The 21,128-nt window shown below is 46.1% G+C and overlaps 1 protein-coding gene across 1 annotated transcript in view; it reads right to left on the bottom strand.

Moving 5' to 3' along the window:
- Positions 1 to 21,128, bottom strand: part of SNAPC2 (small nuclear RNA activating complex polypeptide 2) — a 130,589-nt gene that overhangs the window by 47,526 nt on the left and 61,935 nt on the right. Inside the window, exon 2 of the mRNA XM_085639928.1 lies at positions 5,946 to 6,165. Within this exon, the coding sequence (XP_085496054.1) occupies positions 5,946 to 6,143 (198 nt within the window). The 5' untranslated portion in view covers positions 6,144 to 6,165. The remainder of the gene's footprint in view (positions 1 to 5,945; positions 6,166 to 21,128) is intronic.

Below are 21,128 nucleotides of genomic sequence, written 5' to 3'. Positions count from 1 at the left end.
CTTCTGCAGCAGGGTGCTGGCGAGGATGCGTGCTATGCGCTGGCTTATTCCATCCTGCAGAGGCTGTGCGGGGTCAAGAGCTGTCATTGTGTCTAGGTGTATGAGCTGAGCTTTCAGCCAGTGGGTCCGATTGAGTTCGTGTGTCTTGGTTACGGGCTGCAGTCACATTCGGCCGTTGTGGGGGTTGCTGGTCGCTTAGTGCGTGTTGCCTGAATTGGTGGAGGATCATGGCCCACTTCATGGATATGTGTGTCTTGCGTACTCCCTGAATCTCCTCCTGCCTGATTGTATCCTACTCCACTGAGCCCCATTTACTGACTGCCCAAGCTGCCAATGGGGGGTCCCTCTGGGGTTCTCCAGTACATAGTGATACCTCTCTTCGCCAACAAGAGGGTTAGGGATGCGAAGCGTGTCTGAACTTTAAGGGTTTTATTCCTGCAAAATATCCCAAGCCCACTGGCCTCCCAGGTGTTGATGTTGGTGAGCCCTGTTAGTTCCCGCAGTGTCTTGTGTATTGTGCACCAATAGGGTTGTATCGTGGGGCAAAGCCAGACCATGTGTTTAAATGTTGCATATGGTGCCTGGCATCTTGGGCATAGGAATCGCGTAATGGGGTAGAATCGCTAAATTCAGGCCGGAGCGAGATAAGCGCGGTGCAATATAGAGAATTGTATGTTTTTAAACTGAGCATTACAGGACATTTTCTGCGGATATTCTAGGGCTTGTTCCCATTCCTTATGTAGAGGGCGCCCTATTTCATCCTCCCATTTCTGCCGTAGCAGGGTGAGGGTAGTGGCCGTAAGATCTCAGACCGCCTTATAAAGCATGTGATTAGGTGTCGCCTAGGCCCATGTCGTGGGTTCTCCACGAGAGGTCCCAGAAGCGGCGACAGCTTAGGGTTATTTGTCTGTGGAGTAGGAACTGTCCTTGTGGGAGTCCTGTCTCCTCCACAAGTTGGTCAAATGTAAGCATCTGACCCTACGAGAACAGGGATCCCACCTCCAGGATCGAGTGGCTCGTCCAGACGCGCATTGTTCGGGCAGTGTAGTGGCCTCCATTCCGGGGAAGCCCCGCTAGCGGAGGGGTGTATGGGGAGTCTCGCCTGTTATGCAGTGAATGCGCAACATGCTTGCACGGGCGGTCGCCACATGTATGGGGTTTGCCAACTTGGCCTGGCGCCGTGAAGGAGCAGGCGGCAGACCGCCTGTACCGTCATGGGTCCCGCTTCCGAGGCGGTTTCCTCCAGGAACCTCCCCGCAGTCCAGCGGGAGAGCCACTGGAGCTGCGCCGCAAGAAAGTAGGCCTCAAAGAAAGGCACCCCATTCCCTTTTGGTCGTCGGGAGTTGTAGCTTTGAGAGAGCCACTCTCCAACATCCACTTCCCCATATAAGGGAACCTAGTGAGGTATCTAGCTCGCGAAACAAAGAGCGGGGGGGAATGACAGTGGTGTTACAGAAGTAGTAGAGGAACTGTGGAACTAAGATCATTTTTGATAGGGCTAACCTGCCGATAGGGGCCAACGCGGTAGAGTCTTCCAAAAGTTCACCTGGGTCTTAGCTCTGGCCAGGGCCCTATGGTGATTGCCCTCAAATAGATCAGTGGGCCAATAGTAAAGTCTAATTCCGAGGTATCGCGGGGCGCTGGCCATCCAGGTGATGTTCGAGTCTCCAAACTTTATCACCTGGGGGAGAGATCTGGGTTCAGAGGGTACATTGTTGATTTTGCCCATTTGACCTTCAGCCCTACTGCGGTTGCAAAGTCTGAAAGCGTGTCCCATGTGGGGCTTAGGTCCTCTGTGATGTCCCGTATGTATAGTAGCAGATCGTCTGCATAAAGGGACATGGCATGTGTAATGCTCGCTATCGGGATGCCCCATGCTTTACCCTCCTGGCGTAGTCGTATCGCAAGGGCCTCCATGGCCAGGGCAAATAACAGAGGGGAGAGTGGGCATCCCAGCCTGGTGCCGCTCCCAATCTGGAAGGGCGGTGATATATATTTGCCCAACCACACCTTGGATGTAAGGTTTGTGTATAGTAGCTGCACTTAAGCTCTGAAGGTGGGTAGCAGCCCCATCCATTGCAGTGTCCCGAATAAGTATGGCCAGGTGAGGGTGTCAAATGCTTTTTCCCGGTCCAGGATCAGTACGCCACCCTGGGGTAGCAATCCAGGGCCCAGTCCTGGACATGAAAGTCTACGAATGTTTTGGGAGGTGTTCCTACCCGGCACAAACCCGTTCTGGTCCGGGTGTATTAGCGGCGGGAGTAGTGAGCTCATTCGTCTGCCAGGATCTTACCTAGGATCTTACAGTCAGAGGACAGTAATGTTATTGGCCTGTACGAGGTCAGCTGTGTCGCGTCATGCTCAGGCTTCAAAATTGAGACTATGAGGGACTCTCGTAGTGAGGCAGGTAACATCCCCTCCTCCAACGCCACCTCATACATGTCCGCCAGTTTTGGCACCAGTAATGTGGCAAAGCCGCTGTAGTATTCTAGGGGCAGGCCATCTAGTCCACTGGCCTTATTCCGTGCTAGGGCCCATATCGCTTGTTTCACATCTGAGGCTGTAATCTCTACTTCAAGGAGATCCCTATCCTTGTCTGGGACAAGGGGCAATTCGAGGGGTGCAAGAAATCGGTCAACTTGTGCCTCAGTGCCCTGTGCGGGGCTTCTGTACATCGCCGTGTAGTAATTCTGAAAAAGTGCCAGGATCTCCACCTGAGAAGTAACCATGATGCCCCCTGGGCTTCTGATCTCAGTAATTGGACGTATGTCCTGATTCTGGCGGGCAAGCCAGGCTAGAAGTGCTCCTGATCTGTCCCCCTCCCTGTGCTTCTTGAGTGCATATAGTTTTAAATTGTATCTGTTTTGGGAGGTGTTCCTACCCGGCACAAACCCGTTCTGGTCCGGGTGTATTAGCGGCGGGAGTAGTGAGCTCATTCGTCTGCCAGGATCTTACCTAGGATCTTACAGTCAGAGGACAGTAATGTTATTGGCCTGTACGAGGTCAGCTGTGTCGCGTCATGCTCAGGCTTCAAAATTGAGACTATGAGGGACTCTCGTAGTGAGGCAGGTAACATCCCCTCCTCCAACGCCACCTCATACATGTCCGCCAGTTTTGGCACCAGTAATGTGGCAAAGCCGCTGTAGTATTCTAGGGGCAGGCCATCTAGTCCACTGGCCTTATTCCGTGCTAGGGCCCATATCGCTTGTTTCACATCTGAGGTTGTAATCTCTACTTCAAGGAGATCCCTATCCTTGTCTGGGACAAGGGGCAATTCGAGGGGTGCAAGAAATCGGTCAACTTGTGCCTCAGTGCCCTGTGCGGGGCTTCTGTACATCGCCGTGTAGTAATTCTGAAAAAGTGCCAGGATCTCCACCTGAGAAGTAACCATGATGCCCCCTGGGCTTCTGATCTCAGTAATTGGACGTATGTCCTGATTCTGGCGGGCAAGCCAGGCTAGAAGTGCTCCTGATCTGTCCCCCTCCCTGTGCTTCTTGAGTGCATATAGTTTTAAATTGTATCTGTTTTGGGAGGTGTTCCTACCCGGCACAAACCCGTTCTGGTCCGGGTGTATTAGCGGCGGGAGTAGTGAGCTCATTCGTCTGCCAGGATCTTATCTAGGATCTTACAGTCAGAGGACAGTAATGTTATTGGCCTGTACGAGGTCAGCTGTGTCGCGTCATGCTCAGGCTTCAAAATTGAGACTATGAGGGACTCTCGTAGTGAGGCAGGTAACATCCCCTCCTCCAACGCCACCTCATACATGTCCGCCAGTTTTGGCACCAGTAATGTGGCAAAGCCGCTGTAGTATTCTAGGGGCAGGCCATCTAGTCCACTGGCCTTATTCCGTGCTAGGGCCCATATCGCTTGTTTCACATCTGAGGTTGTAATCTCTACTTCAAGGAGATCCCTATCCTTGTCTGGGACAAGGGGCAATTCGAGGGGTGCAAGAAATCGGTCAACTTGTGCCTCAGTGCCCTGTGCGGGGCTTCTGTACATCGCCGTGTAGTAATTCTGAAAAAGTGCCAGGATCTCCACCTGAGAAGTAACCATGATGCCCCCTGGGCTTCTGATCTCAGTAATTGGACGTATGTCCTGATTCTGGCGGGCAAGCCAGGCTAGAAGTGCTCCTGATCTGTCCCCCTCCCTGTGCTTCTTGAGTGCATATAGTTTTAAATTGTATCTACAGAGGTCTGCTAGCCCTTCCGCGTACGTCATCTTGGCATCCGCGATTCGGGCTGGGGTCACTAGGCTTGCGTCTGCTGCCTTAGGCAAGGCCGCCAACTCCTGCTCTGCTTTAAGCAGGTTTGGTCGAGCGTCTTGCGGACTTCCGCTATCTGCCTGATGCAGGCCCCCTGATGACCACTTTGAAGGCGTCCCACTCCAGTGTCCTGGTGGGCGCGGTGTTGGCGTTGTTCGCTAAATATTCTTCGATACTGTTTGTTTGGTCATGCTGGAAGACCGGGTCTTCCAAACATTCCTGCTGCAACTTCCAGTTGGGGACTGGCGGGTAAGGCAGTCGCCATTGGCGAGTCAGAATATGTGCATCGTGATCAGAGATCACACGGTCTAGGTAGTCTACTTGTCGGGTCACTGGGAGTATTGTCGGCGAGCACAGGAATCGGTCGAAGCACACCCGTAAATTATGGGGTATCGAATGAATACTATGGGTAGCCCCATATTCGGATGTGTACAAATAATCACTGTTCTTAAACTCAGTATCTTGTGTACATTTCAGAAATACATATGTTTCTTTCATACCCATTTTTCATTCTTTTCATTTTACCATACAAATGTCTGTATAGTCTGTACACAAGGAAAAATCATTGTAAGCAGCAGCTCAGTTTTCTGCTCTGGGCATCTCGTGTTTTTGGGGAATCTACAAACCTAATATATCACTGTGACCAGAATGGTCTGTTAGACATAATGGTGTATTGCGTTTGTAAAAAGACCATTGTGATAAAAGTTACAGAAGAAAATGTAGTTACAAATGGCTGTTTCTTCCTACTAATGTTCATTTTCTTTTTTTCATCAGTTTCTTTGGGAAGTGCTTGAGGAATCTACACAAATTAACTCTTGCTGAATGCTGAACTTAGTCTCCTTTTAAAAAATGTATGGCTTTTTGGCATCATCCATGGGTTTTGCACCCGTTTCCACAAAACAGCAAGTAGGTTGAAACCACAAAAATTATTTAAAAAATGGACTCTCTCTTAGAAAAATGCATAAACTGTGGTAAAAAAAAAAGGGCATTCTACCGAAGCACTTTACCCCCCATTTTTTGCAAACCTCTCCCCCTAAACAGCCCCCCCCCCCCCCCAACACAAACAAAAGCTATATTTTGGCTATTTTCTCAGTCCTCTCCAAGGGAATCCACAAACCCTGGGCACCTTTAGAATCCCCAGGTTTTGGGGGGAAAAAAAAGACATATTTGGCATGGATACCTTACGTGGTAACAATAAACATCTGTTATTCAGCACCAAGATACCCTTGAGTGAACGGGCACTTCACAAATACACGCTATATGTTCTGTTCATGTTATGTGTAAAAAGGTTCAACAGGTATAAGCGCAAAATACACCAAAGAGCAAACAAAGGGCTTAGCATTCTAGAGGAAAAGGCTTAGAAGCCAAGGGGTTAAAATATCTGAGGATTCTCAGACTGGTATATTAAAAAAGAACGATAACCTCTGAAAGATAATTCATGCTGGAGAATCAAACTTCTCAATCTGCTTTTTTGTCCATAGCATCCTTTCACAGTTACTCATGTGACAGGGCAGTGCTGGGTATATAATCCTCATTCCTAGATCTCTCTCCTCTCCACTTGTAATATCTGCTGTTTGATGCAGTGAGAACACAGCATGCCCTTTTTTGTGACCAATAAAGTTCCAAGAGGCCTTCAGGTCCACCTTTGTGCTCTAGCTTAGAAGGTGCTTATCCTCATACAAACCTCGCCCTCGGATTTCTTTGGCAGCTCCATCTTGCACATCTCCAAGTCCAGCTCCTTATATTGGGCCTGCGCCTTCAGTGCCCGCAATAGGCGGATCTTTTCTTTCTTCAACCAGACACACCGCCTGCGACGCAATAAGAATTTCGGGTCTATCGCAAGACGCAGAGGTGCCACACGTCTCCTCACTGGGGGCTTCATTATTCGCTAAGTTGTGTTGAAGCTGAAAGTCAGGAAAAAAGAAAGACGTATCCGGTTTAATAATGGTGGGCTGAGGAAGTAACAGCAGATATGTTGTACTTCATCTCTAAAGGAAGCCTTACTTACAAGGTCATAGACATAAGGCATTTGTGCAAAGGACTATCAACTCAACTTTGCTCTTTTTAAAGAAATGCATCTAGAAGGATTAAAGATCTAAAGCTTGGAGCACAGAATTTGACAGGAAAATTCAGTCTGCCCATTTTTAGGTCGAATGTAAAACACACATTGTGGGCTTACCAAGAACATACAAGGACTTGGAGCTAGCCAAACGCTTATCATTGGTGGGCTTTATGGTCAATCATATTTGCCTGCTTCTTATTTGTGTCCCAGGTTGTCAATCTTGCGTTTGTCCCTCCCATGAAGCATTGCCTCTTAGCCGTCTTTCTGATTGGTTGGCTTCTAGGTTTCCATTTCTTGCGCCATTTGTTTTTTTGGGTGAAGACAATTTTTTCTATTTAGGTATGCACTCTATGACAATGCATGTGTTTTCCAGATGCCTCCCTCATGTTCTTCTCTTCCCCTCCCCTGCACTCCGTGTTGCTCACTGTCGTCCGCGTGCTTCTCCCTCGTCCACTCTCCTTGCCCACCCTCCTCTGGGTTATGCTCACCATTGTATCTTCCTCCCATTCCTTTCTCGCCCATGTGCTTCTCCTTCACTCGTTCCACATTGCTATTTCACCCTTGATTACCTCTCCCCATCTTGCCCTCCATGTGCCTTCCATTCCCCACCCAAGTTGTTTCCTCCCACCCACAAAGGGAGAAGGTGTACAAACTAAGGCGATGAGTAAATTACTCCATCGCCCTGATGGAGGTGCTGCCCGCCTACTTGGAAATGACCGCCAAGCTGGTGGTAATCTCTAAAGCCTTGGCAGGAACCTCTTTCACAGCAGTTCCTGTAAATGCAGTTTACAGTTTGGTGGTGGGCTACATCAACTTGACAGAGCTCTGCACCAAACTGTTTTATTTTCAAAAAGAAAATCCTGAAGCTGGATTTCTTTTTTGGAATTAAAAAAGAAAATGGTCCCTTCCCTATGGCAGTCTGCTTCTGAGGTGAGCATTTAGCAGTTTTCACTGCCCCTGACCACCAAGGTTTTCTTGACGGTGACTGGAAGTGAAAACGGACCTCTAGTTCTGCCCATCCAAATTCGGTGGGAGGAATTAGATGTCTGACTCCGACGGCCCTCACTCTGCAGAGCAGTGGGATCACGTGAGAGACGGAGTAGTCTCCGTCATAATTAAACCGATGGTCTGGCCGCATCTTAATTGGGTGGGCACACCTTTTTCTTGGCAGTATGTATACGCTATCACCGTTCCGATGAAGTATACATACCATCAAGATACAAATCAGACCCAAAGTCATGACGGATTCTCCCTGCCCAACACATTTCTACTGGGATTTAGACAGCCAGTTGTAAAAACATCTACCTAAAAAACACAATCATGGTTCTAAATTTAAAAACCAAGGAAATTCAGTGACGGTTACCTCTACAATCCGTAACTCTCACAAAAGCCATGCAAACCATAACTCGCACACCAAGTGTAATGATCATGACCTTACCCTTCTTGTAACAGATGCAATTGTAAACGTCAAATATTCTTACAGATTAGATTCCATATCACATTGTCCTGAACACTATGAAACATTACTAAGAATGTAGTATTATTTAGTGGTTTAAATAGGTTTTGTTTATTTATGCTAGGCTTTTAGCACTTACTGGTAAAATATACTGTGAGGTCATAATAATGCATTTGGTGTGCAAGTTATGGTTTGCATGGATGCTGTGTGGGCGGCCAATCATGGACACAGCAGGCGGCTTAAAATGGACCCATAAGCCTGTTTGGGTTTGCGGACACTGACCTAGGGTTCGCAGACTCAAAAGGGGGTAACACATGGGTACGCAAACTCTTGCCAGGATTTGAGGACCCTGAAGAAGAGTTTATGGACACTGGAGTTGTGCTGGGCTATCCAAACCCAGCACATTGTTGTACTTGTCTCCTTTTTAACCTAAATTAACTTAAAAGGGCTCCTTTCAATTATTTTCAGAGGGACAAAGCATCACAACCTGTAATGGTGGCTGCAACAAATTATTCTCTGCTGTGGCCAGAAGGTTCAGGTCTGCAGATATGAACAACAGGCAGGATAAACTCCTTCATCCAATAGGATGTTTTATTTTGTCCACGGATGGTCCGCGAACCCATTTGCAGGTTAATAGTCCAGTTATCTCTAACTTGTTAACCCATTTATATAACATTATGCAAGTACTAATTTCTCAGAATTTACCAAATGGATTTACACCAAACCAAGCATAGGTTTTCCCTTAGGTAAAGTGCTACTTCCATGCCCAGTTTGGTGCAATACAGTTCAGGGTTTTTTCTGAAGCAGAGATGAAGGATTCCTATGGAGTCAAAATCGGAAACTCTACTTTAGACCCCTCCACATACATCCACCCATGTAGATCTGTGCCAAACTTGCCATACTGAACCCAAATTGGATGCACTGTTTTTTCGGGAGATTCAGTGTAGATTCGAACACTGTCAAAGTTATTAAGAAAACAAAAACATGCCTTCTCAATGGAGGCCTAACCTAACAGGAACTACAAAAAATATATATATAAATATATATATATATATATATATATTGCTCCAACATGGTTCCACATTTTGCCACCAGTTGATCAGGTACTGCCTCTTGGGGCAACCACTCCTGGGATAAATTATGGCACAAAAAAATAGGCCGCACTCCAGGTCGTCTTAATTTACAAATTTATTTCCATATTCCAAAATGGTGGTGCACCATTCCAACTACCACAACGTGCTTTCACCGGGGTCTTGGTCACGTGTATAATGATTCTTCCATTTCCATACAATATTTGAGAAATCCTTTTTATCCTCCTTACTTAGAGATTACTGAGAAATGTAGTTCTGTTTGTGTGCATTCATAACAGTGAATGAATGAATTTAGAATTTATAAAGTGCCTGGTAACTCCGAAGGAGTGTCCCCGCGCTAAGCATAGCATCATATCAGGGTCAGGAAAGTCATGAGCAAGTAGGCTTCTAACTCGGTCTAAAGAGCCAGGTCTTAAGATTTTTGCGGAAACTTGCCTCAGACTGTTCGAGTCTTAGGTTGAGTGGCATAGAGTTCCAAAGCTCGGCTGCACGAAGACCAAAAGCCCAGTCGTGCACAACGTACTCTGGGAATCACTGCCAGCACTGCTTCTCCAGATCTGAGTACTCTGGAAAGAGTGTAAGCATTGACCAAGGGGAAGAGATAACTGGGACCCCTTCTATTCATTATCCTGTGCGTGAAACACAGAGCTTTAAATGAGATTCTGAGTTTAACTGGAAGCCAGTGAAGTTCAGCCAAATCGGAGCTAATTGAGGTCCATTTCGGAATTCTTAATAGCATCCGGGCTGCTGCGTTTCTTTTATTTTTTATAGTTATAACATTTTATGCACTTGATACAACTCTTGCAACTGTTATTCCATATTGGTATTACCAGTGCAAAAAACTACAATAACAATTAAACTTCCCGACCGTCCCTCCCAGCAAAACAAATCATCATTATAAAAGACATGTTGTGGCCTTGTGCATCCCTTATATGCTGGAAGAGCTTGCTCAATTAGCTACATTTGCTCAGTTCCATGTTGGCACAGGGGCAGTCCCGGGGGGACAGCGCTTACAGCTCACCTCCAGAGCGATAAGGCACGTAATCTTGGTGCACTCTAGACTACCTATAGCTATTGATCAGTCATAGCCCTTTCACCCCAGAGCACTCACGGTCCCTCCCGAACCCAGTCCCGCCAAGTGTTGCTGGTAGAGGCCCCATATTCCCTTAGGTCGACACTGCAGGGGGAAGGAGTTCATTGTATGCATCAGATTGTGTATTGCAATATAGCATGTCCGAGCTCCAGTCTTTAATATGCGGGGTAGGCCCTTTTGCCCAACTCATTGCAATCCTGCGTTTAGCCATTAGAAACCCTATTGCCACCAATTTCCTGCAGTCTAGCATAATCTCCCGATCATAACCCAAAAGCACAACCAGAGGGTCAGGTGTGAGGCTTGCTAAGAGTTACAAACACCGTCTCCCAGAATATCCGGATTCTGGGGCATGACATTGCTATGTGATAAAACCCAGCCTCTGGCTCCGTACATCTGTCACACTGTGCTGGGTCTGTGCTGTGTCTCTCAGCGCGTACCTCGCCAGCCTGCTAGGTGTGTAGTAAACTCTGTTGATGTATTTAAAGTGGATCAGATGATGCCTGCCATTCAGGGACACCTTTTTCATGGCCTCGGAGCAGTACTTCCAGCATTTATCGTCAATTATCATGTCCAGGTCTCTTTGCCATTCCACCATCGCCTTGCTTAACTGGAGTTTCCTCGATTCTTGAGCCATGGAATATAGGACTGTAATAAGTTTGGCTGGTGTCTTAGCTTTGACGACATAAGAAAGCGCAGCAGACTCTTCAGGCTCCTGCAGATCGTCCCCCAGCAGCTGTCGCCATGCATGCCTGACCCTAAGAAACTGAAATCTGTCCAGTGGCGAATGGCCCGCGAGCCTGCAGTACAGTCCTCCCAGTTACATAATAAACTGTTGAGAAAAGTCCCCCAATACATTGAGAGCCATGTGCCTCATCGAGCGAAGGACAGCCCAGTCCCCAATCGTTGAGAGCCAGACACACCAATCAAGCTGCATGAGCGGAGAATACATAAGAGCGCCCGACCTTAAGTTGAGTAGCCTGCCCCAGGCATGCACTGTGGAGTTTAAGGAGTCTGCGATCCCATGCCTGAGGACTGGGAAGTGAATAGGAACTGAGAAAGAGTAAGGGGGGCGGCAGCATTACGCTCGAGAAACGGGTATGGCAAGTCAGGAGGTCCATGTTGCCAGTGATATGCATGGGAGGCCTGAGCGACCCTGCAATAGAGTTCTAAGTCTGGGGCACCCAATCCCCAAGCAGCGTACAGGAGAGTCAATATATCCCACCGGACTCTGGGCTGTTTCGCCGCCCATGCCAGCTTTATCATCAATCTGCCCAAGGTCTCAAATACGAAGCGTTGCAATAGTATCGGGATGTTCAGGAATAAGAAGAGAAACCAAGGCAGTACCACCATCTTCATTAAGGAGATGCGCCCTATTAGGGAAAGGGGCAATTTGATCCACTTAGCGATATCGTCCTCTAGTTTGGAGACGGCCCTCCCGTAGTTTTCTGCTATCACAACTGCGGGGTCCGTATGGATCAGATTTCCTAGGTAGCGGACTGGGTCTACGGTCCCCTGCAGGGCGTAGTCCATCCTGACCGGGGCAGTCACTGGGGTGAGTGAAAACACCAGCGACTTGTTCCAGTTAATTCGGAGTCCGGACAGACCCCCAAACTGGACCACCTCAGCGAGAACTGGGTTAATGTTGCTTTCTGAATCACGGACGTACAGCAAAGTGTCGTCCGCATATGCAGAGATTATCAAGCGATATCCCGGGAAGTGCAGACCCCTGTGCCCATGGTACTCCCGCAATGCGCAGGCGAGGGGTTCAGCAACTAAGGCGTAAAGTAGTGGGGACAAAGGACAATCCTGGCGAGTTCCTTTGGTAATGTCGATTGGAGCAGTCACCTCCCTGCCTTGTCTAACCCGAGCTGTAGGTTGAGCGTAAAGGGTCATTACTAATTGAATACAAATATCCCCAACCCCTATTCCTTGCAAGACGCCTTTCATGAAGGCCCATTCTACAGAGTCAAATGCCTTCTCGGCGTCTATTAAAAAATATATATATTTTTTTTAAATCACTGCTGCTTTAATCCCAGGATCCAGCCTCTGAAAAGCGCCAAATATAGTGTGCAGGTTCGTGGTGAGGCTGCGCCCCGGAACAATTCCTGCCTGCTCCGGGCGCACCACCAGCGGCAGCAGTGGGGCTAATCGGTTCGATAGTATTTTGGCGTAAATCTTCGTATCGACATTAATCAGGGATAGAGGCCTGTATGAGGAACCAGCCTCTGGTGATTTCCCGGGCTTCAGTAACAGGATTATCAATGCTTCTCTCATAGTGGGGGGCATGCTTCCTGCTTGGGTCATGAGATGGGGGGACCAGCTGGTCCTGGAATATTTTATAAAATAAGACTGTGAGCCCGTCAATGCCAGGGGCGCTGCCTATTCGCAAGGATTTCATTGCTGCCTGACCTCTCCTGGGGTAAGAGGGGACATGAGGTATTCTCTATGGGCGTTCGTCAACCAGGACATCTGGATGTGCTCAAGGTAGTCGCGAAACGCATCCGGTGGATTCTGGGAGGTATAGAATTGTGTGTAGTACCTATGAAATCTACCCGCCATTTCCTGACTACCAAGTAACACCTGTCCCTGCTCGTCAATTATTTACAAGATAGTGTCGTTTGGGGCGCAGCTGTGCTGCAAGGCGGCTACTGGTCGGTCTCCCTCCCCATAAACCCTGGCTGTGGCGTAGCGGGCTGCTGCATGTTGTACTCTTGGAAGCATTGCCAGTCTGCCTCTAGAAGTTCTTAAGTAGAGCACATTGCAGCAGTCAAGCCGGCGGGACACCAGCAGGGCCTGGGTTACTGTTTTTTGTGTGTGCACTTGCATCACTTTTCATGCCATCATCGTGAAAATCAAGAAAGCATTTTTATCTTTTTTTTAGCTTAATTTGACAAAATAAAGTGCCAGTTAATTTGTCACAACAGCACAGTAGAATCTATTATAAAAGATGTATTGAGATTTAGCCTACTGACTTACGAGATCTGTAGTTCATTTTGATATATCTTCAAAATTTCATTGTCTATTGAAAATAAACAATTACGGCGTATCCTATAGTGAATGTTGCTGGGGATATTAACCAAATTACGTGAGGGAATATGGAAATAAACTGATGAATTGAGACACCCAGGAGAGTCGCCTATTTTTTGTCATAATACATATGAAAAAGATAGAGAATACTTAATTATGTAGTTACAAATAGTGTTTCATATCAAAACGCATACCCTTTAAAAAAAAAATTACAAAAACATTGTCGGCTATAGAAAGATTTCTGCTTGCAAGGCAGAGCAAAATGTGGGCATGTTTTTAGCTTCTGACAGAAAAGTAGAGATTACAGAGGACCCGGATTGTAATTCGGATGCTTCATTTTCATAAATCGAATGTTTCTTTAAATAAGCGATAGAGGCTTCGTAAGAGACAGTTTAAGCCGCCGCCATCACTGCAAAAGGAAACGAGGATAACCGCAGCATTTACAATGGTATGGTTTTTCTTGGCTTTTCACAAATAGACTAGTAATTAAACAATGAGCTATGGCCAGCTCAGATGTTTGGCACTCTTCCTAATTTATTAAACAATTGGCAATGGTGAAGGTCAGCGGAGGCTGCCATTATGATGGGCTTTTGATGAAATATGGAAAATATTTCACTGCTCCCCGTGTAATGTGGGCTTTTATAGTACTGCAATTGTCTACAATAGAAGACCTTAAAATATATATTGGGAATGCCAGTGGGTCTGGCTCGTAAGTAAAAAGTGCCTGTTCAGTCACGGAAGGGCTTTGGCATCCACAGGGCATGCAAACACTCATTCATCCAACCACTAGCTCATTTTGCATTCGACCCACACATCCATCTGCAGTAAAACACAGACGCCCTCTCAACAAGGACAGGAAAGATGCATTACATGCTGACACCCAAACGTGGCTGGCATCAGCCTGCAATACAAAAATAAAACTTAACATAGCACTGAGGTGCCATCTTGCAATGGTATTAAGCATGGTGCACGGTATTAAGCATAGTGCACGGTATTAAGCATAGTGCATGGTATTTAGGTTAGTGAACGGTATTAAGCATAGTGTATAGTGCACGGTATTAAGCACGGTGCACGGTATTAAGCACGGTGCACGGTATTAAGCATAGTGCACGGTATTTAGCATAGTGCACGGTATTTAGCATAGTGCACGGTATTTAGCATAGTGCACGGTACTTAGCATAGTGCACGGTATTTAGCATAGTGCAAGCATAGTGCACGGTATTAAGCATAGTGCACGGTATTTAGCATAGTGCACGGTATTTAGCATAGTGCACGGTATTTAGCATAGTGCAAGCATAGTGCATGGTATTAAGCATAGTGCACGGTTTTAACCATAGTGCACGGTTTTAACCATAGTGCATGGTATTAAGCATAGTGCACGGTTTTAAGCACAGTGCACGGTTTTAAGCATAGTGCACGGTTTTAAGCATAGTGCACGGTTTTAAGCATAGTGCACGGTATTAAGCATAGTGCACGGTTTTAAGCATAGTGCACGGTTTTAAGCAGAGTGCATGGTTTTAAGCAGAGTGTATGGTATTAAGCAGAGTGCATCTCACTGCTAACCCAGCGGCAGCGCTGCTCTTTCCTCCCAGTGAAACGATGTCTTCAAGACCTAATCGTTCAGAATTCTTTAATGTTCCCGGCGAAGTTGCAAACTATATTTGAACATCGTACTCACTTCATTTTGGACCCGAATCAGCCCGGGATGGGGTTGAGACTCACTTCGAGGAGAGCTGCCATCCGCCCAGGATTAGCAATCAAGCACCACGGCATGGTCGGTGACGGGGCCGAGAGAATGGTACTCGTAATAAACCTAAGGATACTACACGATTGCCCACCCCAAACAAGCTGCGACAGCGCCAAATATCTGCTTTACAAGCTGCTTGTGTCTTGCGTCATGCCTCGCCCTCACGCTGCACGACTCAAGTTCAGCTACAAGTGATGATGACGTAACTTCTGCAGGATCGGAAAATTGGGGGTGGGCGCTTCTGATTGGCCCAATTGTTATACCGCAGACAGCAGAATACTTGCTATAATGCTCCAATTCCCAAGTTTCAAGGTCCTACAAAATATATCCTGTTGAGTATACTCTATTAATGCATACACCTGTAATGTGATTTGCAGATCTACTGGTCGCAACCCCTCCTGAGTTTCGTCACTACACAGTGAATTGTCAACTTCCTAATTTTGAGAGAACTGTGGCATTTCCGGCTGGACTGTTCCCAAAGACTGATTTGCATATGGCTGGGTCTAAACTGGAATGGGATGGCATGCAAAAAAACAATGGTTTTAACCCAAATCTGTGACTGGGTGTTAATGTTTGATTAGGTCAGCATTCCATCCATCATCTGTTCTTTGTGCAGTTGTCGCCCTAAGTGGGAAGGGTATGCCCAGACATGGGTCCCGTGCTCGCAATGCAACCAGATGGAAGTTGGCCTGGGTGATGAGGGGTGAAACCCCGAACCAGGTCCCAGGATGCTAGTTTCTGGTCTAGGGAGGACCTGGCATGGCAGTACGGGCTGGACTGTTTCCACTGGGAGCACAGGGTCAAGACTGATTTGCATATGGCTGGGTCTAAACTGGTATTGTGTTGCGTACAAAAAGAAGATGGATTTAACCCCAATCTATGACTGGGGGTGAATGTTTGATTGGTTCAGCATTCCGTCAATCATCTGTTCTTTTTGCAATTTTGAGATACGTTTGGGTGCGCAGCTGATATCCGCAGGCTCTGTTTTTTGTTAGATTGTTATTGGTTAAACCCCATTGTATTCCCTCTAAGTCACAAGCAATACAGATTCACACTCATTAACAAATACAAGGGGGTGGATGGAACAGAGGGTGGAGAGAGGGGCTGTTTACCCTACAAATAATGGCACCATGGCTCGTCAGCATAGTACTAGATGACTCATCTCATGGACTGTGAACTTCAGCGACTCAGTAAACACTGTCGAGGTCAGGTTTATGGTATAGTGTACTCGTTTTATGCACGGGGAGCCTTGTTATTGATCTGTCCAGGATTGCCTTTTCAGTCTCAGAGCAGAGACGGACTGGGAAGGTAGATAAGTGTTCTCAGAAGGGCATCTAGATAATCAGCCAGTTCTTTTGGGATGTATATACGCACCATATACGCGCCAAAATCAGAGCAGGGGGGATTCTGGACTACATGGTCTGTGGTCCTTGTGCAATGGGTGTGTATCCCGTGGACTCTGGGGGGTGGGAGGGCACTTTAATAACATCTGACATCTTCCCCTGGAACGCTCGCACCCACTGCTTTTCAATGCCCCAGCCCGTCAGTATTCACAACAGTTCACTCAATGGTGACTCCATGCATTTAAAAGGGACTCAGTGGTTCCTTTTAAATGTATGGAGATCTCATAATTCAGACCTGTATCTATACTCAAATTACTCAGCCGCACATGACCTATAAGTTCGTTTAGACCGTTTTATCTGTTCTCCAGAACTTATCCCTTGGGTTGTGATTATCTAGGGTGGGTGATCCCGGATTATGCTACCCACTTTGTAGGTATTAGATGGGCAGCGCCATATCACCCAGTTCTTTCCTGGCAAGTCTCAAAAGGTATATTAGATGTTGCTTTTCAAGAGATGTGGTAAATATTCTTTTTACCGAAACTGAATTTCATACGGAATCCTTAAAATAAAGTAAAATAGCTCAGAATAACAAGAGGCAGAATCCGTGGTATAAGAGGTTTTCTAAATGGGCTTTATTCCATTCAAAATGGCCGACTCGAGTCGCGGCCTTCAGGTTCCGTCACCACGAGGGTTCAGGAAGTGAAGTACAATACTTTATTGACAAGAAGTAACTTTTATAGGTCATACATTTACAATGAAACAAGTGCAGAAAGGCGTAACAATTGATAAGACAAATTAACATAGTGATACGTAATTGAAACTAGGCGTAATAAGGAGCAAAAAGAAACATGATTGGCTCTCATTATCTTACATAGGTGGATCTATACGATAATACTTAACATGGATGCGTGCGCAGCAGCATGACGTGTGATTGACGTGCAACTAGGGGGTGAAGGGGACTTGACATTTAGCTCTACATGTGGAGACGAGAAGTCTAGGGGGTCATGTCAACCTAATCCCAAATCATATCTAACATCCTATGTTTAGAGAACTATGTTATCCACAAGGAAGGACTCTCGGACAGAATCTATTCTATACTAACTGTATGTGCGTGTACAAGCGTCTAAGTGTCTATATGAGAAGCGAGGGGCAGAAAACTTTCCATGGCAACAGGGCTATGAATCACTTGCAGGAGGACGGAAAGGCTGAGTCCTTTGCCTGTGAGCTAAAGGAAATGTTTACCTAAATCACTAGACAGGAATGCATCGGCTGAAGAGCAAACTAGATAATTCGAAGGTGAAATACAGCTTCTTGGCAGGCAGGCGAAAACTGGCCGAGGCAGGCACCGTTAGCTGCACAGGGAGTAGGACAAAGTTCATGGATACAGATGCGAGCTCAAGCTGAAACTGTCAGAGACAGAGAGCAGGGAAAGGCTTTGAGGAAAGAATCGGGCCTACTTGCCTGAACTGTAAAAATGGAGTACCTTAGCCATATAAAGTCGGTGGCTTTTCATACTTAGGAATTGAATATCCAGCCCATTGATGGCGGATCTGACAGAGAACATGTCGACGGTAGACACACATATGTTTGCGTCTTGGAAACTGGAACTGGAGGGAACACACATGTACTTGTGACATGCACATAGAATCGTTGGGGTCCAAGATAGGGGACATAACTGATCAGGAAAATCCACATTTCCACATTCCCTCCTTGTCCCCTACTTGCCCTTCAAGAGATATCAATCTTCATTATTCCATCGATTTGCTCATGGAGCATCATTTCTTCTTCCTTCTTTTTCCGGCATTTAGAACGAGAACTTTGATATGGAATGCATGATGTGGCACACAGACCACAAATCGCTGGTCCACATTGTAGGCATAAACAACAACTGAAGAGCATAAGAAGGCCAATACCTAGGAAGGATAGAACTCTCCATCCCCAGGCTGATATCACACTCCAAAACCACCCGGACCACGTCCAAGTGCCTGGATTCTCGTGTATCTGGCTTACAATCTTATGAAGGTGTGTTATAGCTTTATATACAGATGGCGAATTTTCTGGTATGAATACGCAGCAGCTGGATCCGATGACCCTGCAAGCTCCGCCCCTATCGGCCAGGATGACGTCAAGGACAAGACGATTCTGGAGAACAACAATTCTCATCACTGATTGTTCCTCTGTCAGATTGCCTAGGGCGGCTATAGTCTCGTTTACTACAGCTTCAAGAGTCTTGGTGAGTCTGCGTATCAGCTTACTATTTGATATTGTACCTATATAAGGAAAGATACCTTTATTGAAATCTACATACTTGTCCCATGCCGTTTCAGTATAATCGACAACTGGGAGATCTCTACGCTCTCTTTTGTGTACTAAATGAACATTTCGATAATAATCAGGGGGAGCTAGGAAAACAGGTGGCAAAAGGAATGCTATGTAACAGGTACCATCCCAATCTAGAGGCAGACGCATATATGCCGTCTGACCACATATAAAGTAAGAATGGCGAGAAGCTCTAAATGAAGATTTCCCTTGATCACTATAGTCTACTGTAGTAACGCATTTGCTATGGCCCATGTGTATGGAACCAACTTTTCTCACACATAATTCACCCTTAACTGGAAATACTGACATAGTGGGCAGAATTAATTCAACTTCGGATTTGACGTTCAAAATCATGAGGTTAGGCGTAAAATTACCTAATTTATACACTTCATTTTCTAAATCAGTTCCTGTTCTACTGGGGTGACCCTCCTTATTAGGGTGACAGACTTTGAATAAAACTAGATTCAGATTTCCCCATATCCAATGTTGTTGATAAACTGCTGTGTCTGGGTCTATGGAATTTAGTAAACTAAACCATGCTCCACAGGAGCCATTGTGTGTGAACGGATGTGGAAAGAAAGGCAGAACTCCTTTGTTATTCTGATAGGGAGGGAGTCGGCCACACACCCAACAATTGGTGGCATTACTAGTCTGATGGGAATGATGTAACATACTAATGAAGGTGTTATTGCGCAGCGCAAGTCTATAAGATAATTCATGTGGCGGTAGGTCACTAAAAGAATGTTCAGCAGTAATATTATAAACATGTCTAGAAATAGGATGATATATGTGCAAAATCACACTCGTAATGATTATTAAAACACTCAATAAAAACAGAATTAATAACGTCCTCACACAGTAGCTACGCAGTGATTTACAATACGCCTGTCGTTTCAACATTTCTCTGGTATTTTCTCTACTCAGGTCCAAGGGATACATGTCAGAGACAATTCAACCGCTTCACCTTGGAGAGGACTTAAACAATCAAATTGCTCGACTGTTTGGGCCTAAGTTTTAATTTATAGTTCTGAGAGTCATTCCTTTCAACAAAGGGAAGTTTTGAATCAGTCTGTGAGGGAGTGCAGGGCACAGTGTCTATATCCGAGGATAGTCCATGAAATTTCTTAACGTGACTGGAATGTATCCATCCTTTGCGGCCCTCCACTTTCACGGCTGTTCTTGTGGTCAGCAGGACTAGCTTCGGTGTTTTCCACCTGGGCTCCAATTGGGTTTGCCGATCGAAATTCCTCACAAACACCAGATCCCCCGGAGCAACGTCATGGGGTTTCACCTCAGTGTTGTCAGGAAAAGCTGCAGCTACCTGTGAACGACAAGATTGTAGTGCAGACATCAAGGAAGCCAGGTAATCTGTCAGCATATTACAATTAACATCAGTTATTTTACGTGGTACAGGCGTCCCCCACATATTTGGTGGCCTTCCGAAGATCACCTCATACGGGGATAGCCCTGTTCGAGAGTGTGCTACCATTCTTATGTAAAATAGTGCAACTGGTAAGGCTACTATCCAGTCAACACCTTTTTCCTTACATATTTTAGACAATCTGATTTTCAAAATTTGATTATGTCGTTCCACGAGACCTGCTGCCTCGGGGTGTCGGACACAGTGGAACTTCCACTGATATCCCAACAAAAGTGAGACATGTTTCATTAATTCGGATGAGAAAGGCTGGCCGTTATCTGAATATACAACACGTGGTAGCCCGTACCGTGGGAAGAATTCTCGAACTAACTGTTTGGCAGTAGTCGGGGCCGTGTAATCTGATACTGGGTACGCCTCAGTCCATCGGGAGAGAGCGCAGACAACTACAAGAACATATTTGAATCCTCGACATCGTTCCATCTGGATATAATCCATTTGGAGCACTTCAAAAGGATGATCAGGAGTCTGGAATCCACCCTGTTCTACGGGAACACTTTTTCCCGGGTTGAACTGACAACATATCATACAGGTACGGACCTTTTGTTTAGCTGCTGCTCGTAAATGTTTATTGAACCAAATGTGTTGAATGCTATCTAGCATAGCTTTTTCTCCTAAATGCGCCGGGCTGTGAATTGTAGCTATAATGGCTTGGACCATAGAGTCAGGAAGAAACCATACAGATTTCTCCTTCGTCATCCATCCCTGATCTGTCTGGATCCCTCCTAGTTCAGTCCATTTCTTTAATTCTTCTGCAGTAGCATGTGTCTGTATGTCAATTACGTCAAGTGCGGGATCCTTAATTGTCATACACTGTGTTGGTGTCTGAACTATTGGCTTTGTCATGTCTAATGTGCGATTCTGAGCAGTCTGTTTAGCTGTTCTGTCAGCTAAATCATTGCCTTGAGAAATGATATCAGTAACCTTCGTGTGTGCTTTACATTTCATAATCGATATAGCAGTGGGTAGATGTATTGCGTCTAACAAGGCATGAATGAGGGGTCCGTGCTGAATGTGGGCACCATGGGAGGTTAAATAACCTCTCTCTCGCCACAGTACGCCGAAGTCGTGTACAACTCCGAATGCATAACGTGAGTCAGTGTATACATTAACTTTCTTATTTGTGGCTTGAATACAGGCTTGTGTTAGAGCAATAAGTTCTGCTGCTTGGGCTGACAAAGTATCTATACAATTTGTCTCAATAACTTCAGTGTCTGTTGTGACTGCATACGCGGCCACTAAATCTCCTGTACTTGTTCTCATGCACGATCCGTCTACATACAACGTC

This window comes from Triturus cristatus, chromosome 12, assembly GCF_964204655.1.
Source record: "Triturus cristatus chromosome 12, aTriCri1.1, whole genome shotgun sequence".
Classification (NCBI taxonomy): domain Eukaryota; kingdom Metazoa; phylum Chordata; class Amphibia; order Caudata; family Salamandridae; genus Triturus; species Triturus cristatus.
The sequence above is the reverse complement of the archived record's forward strand: the minus strand, read 5'-3'. Positions and strand labels throughout refer to the sequence as shown.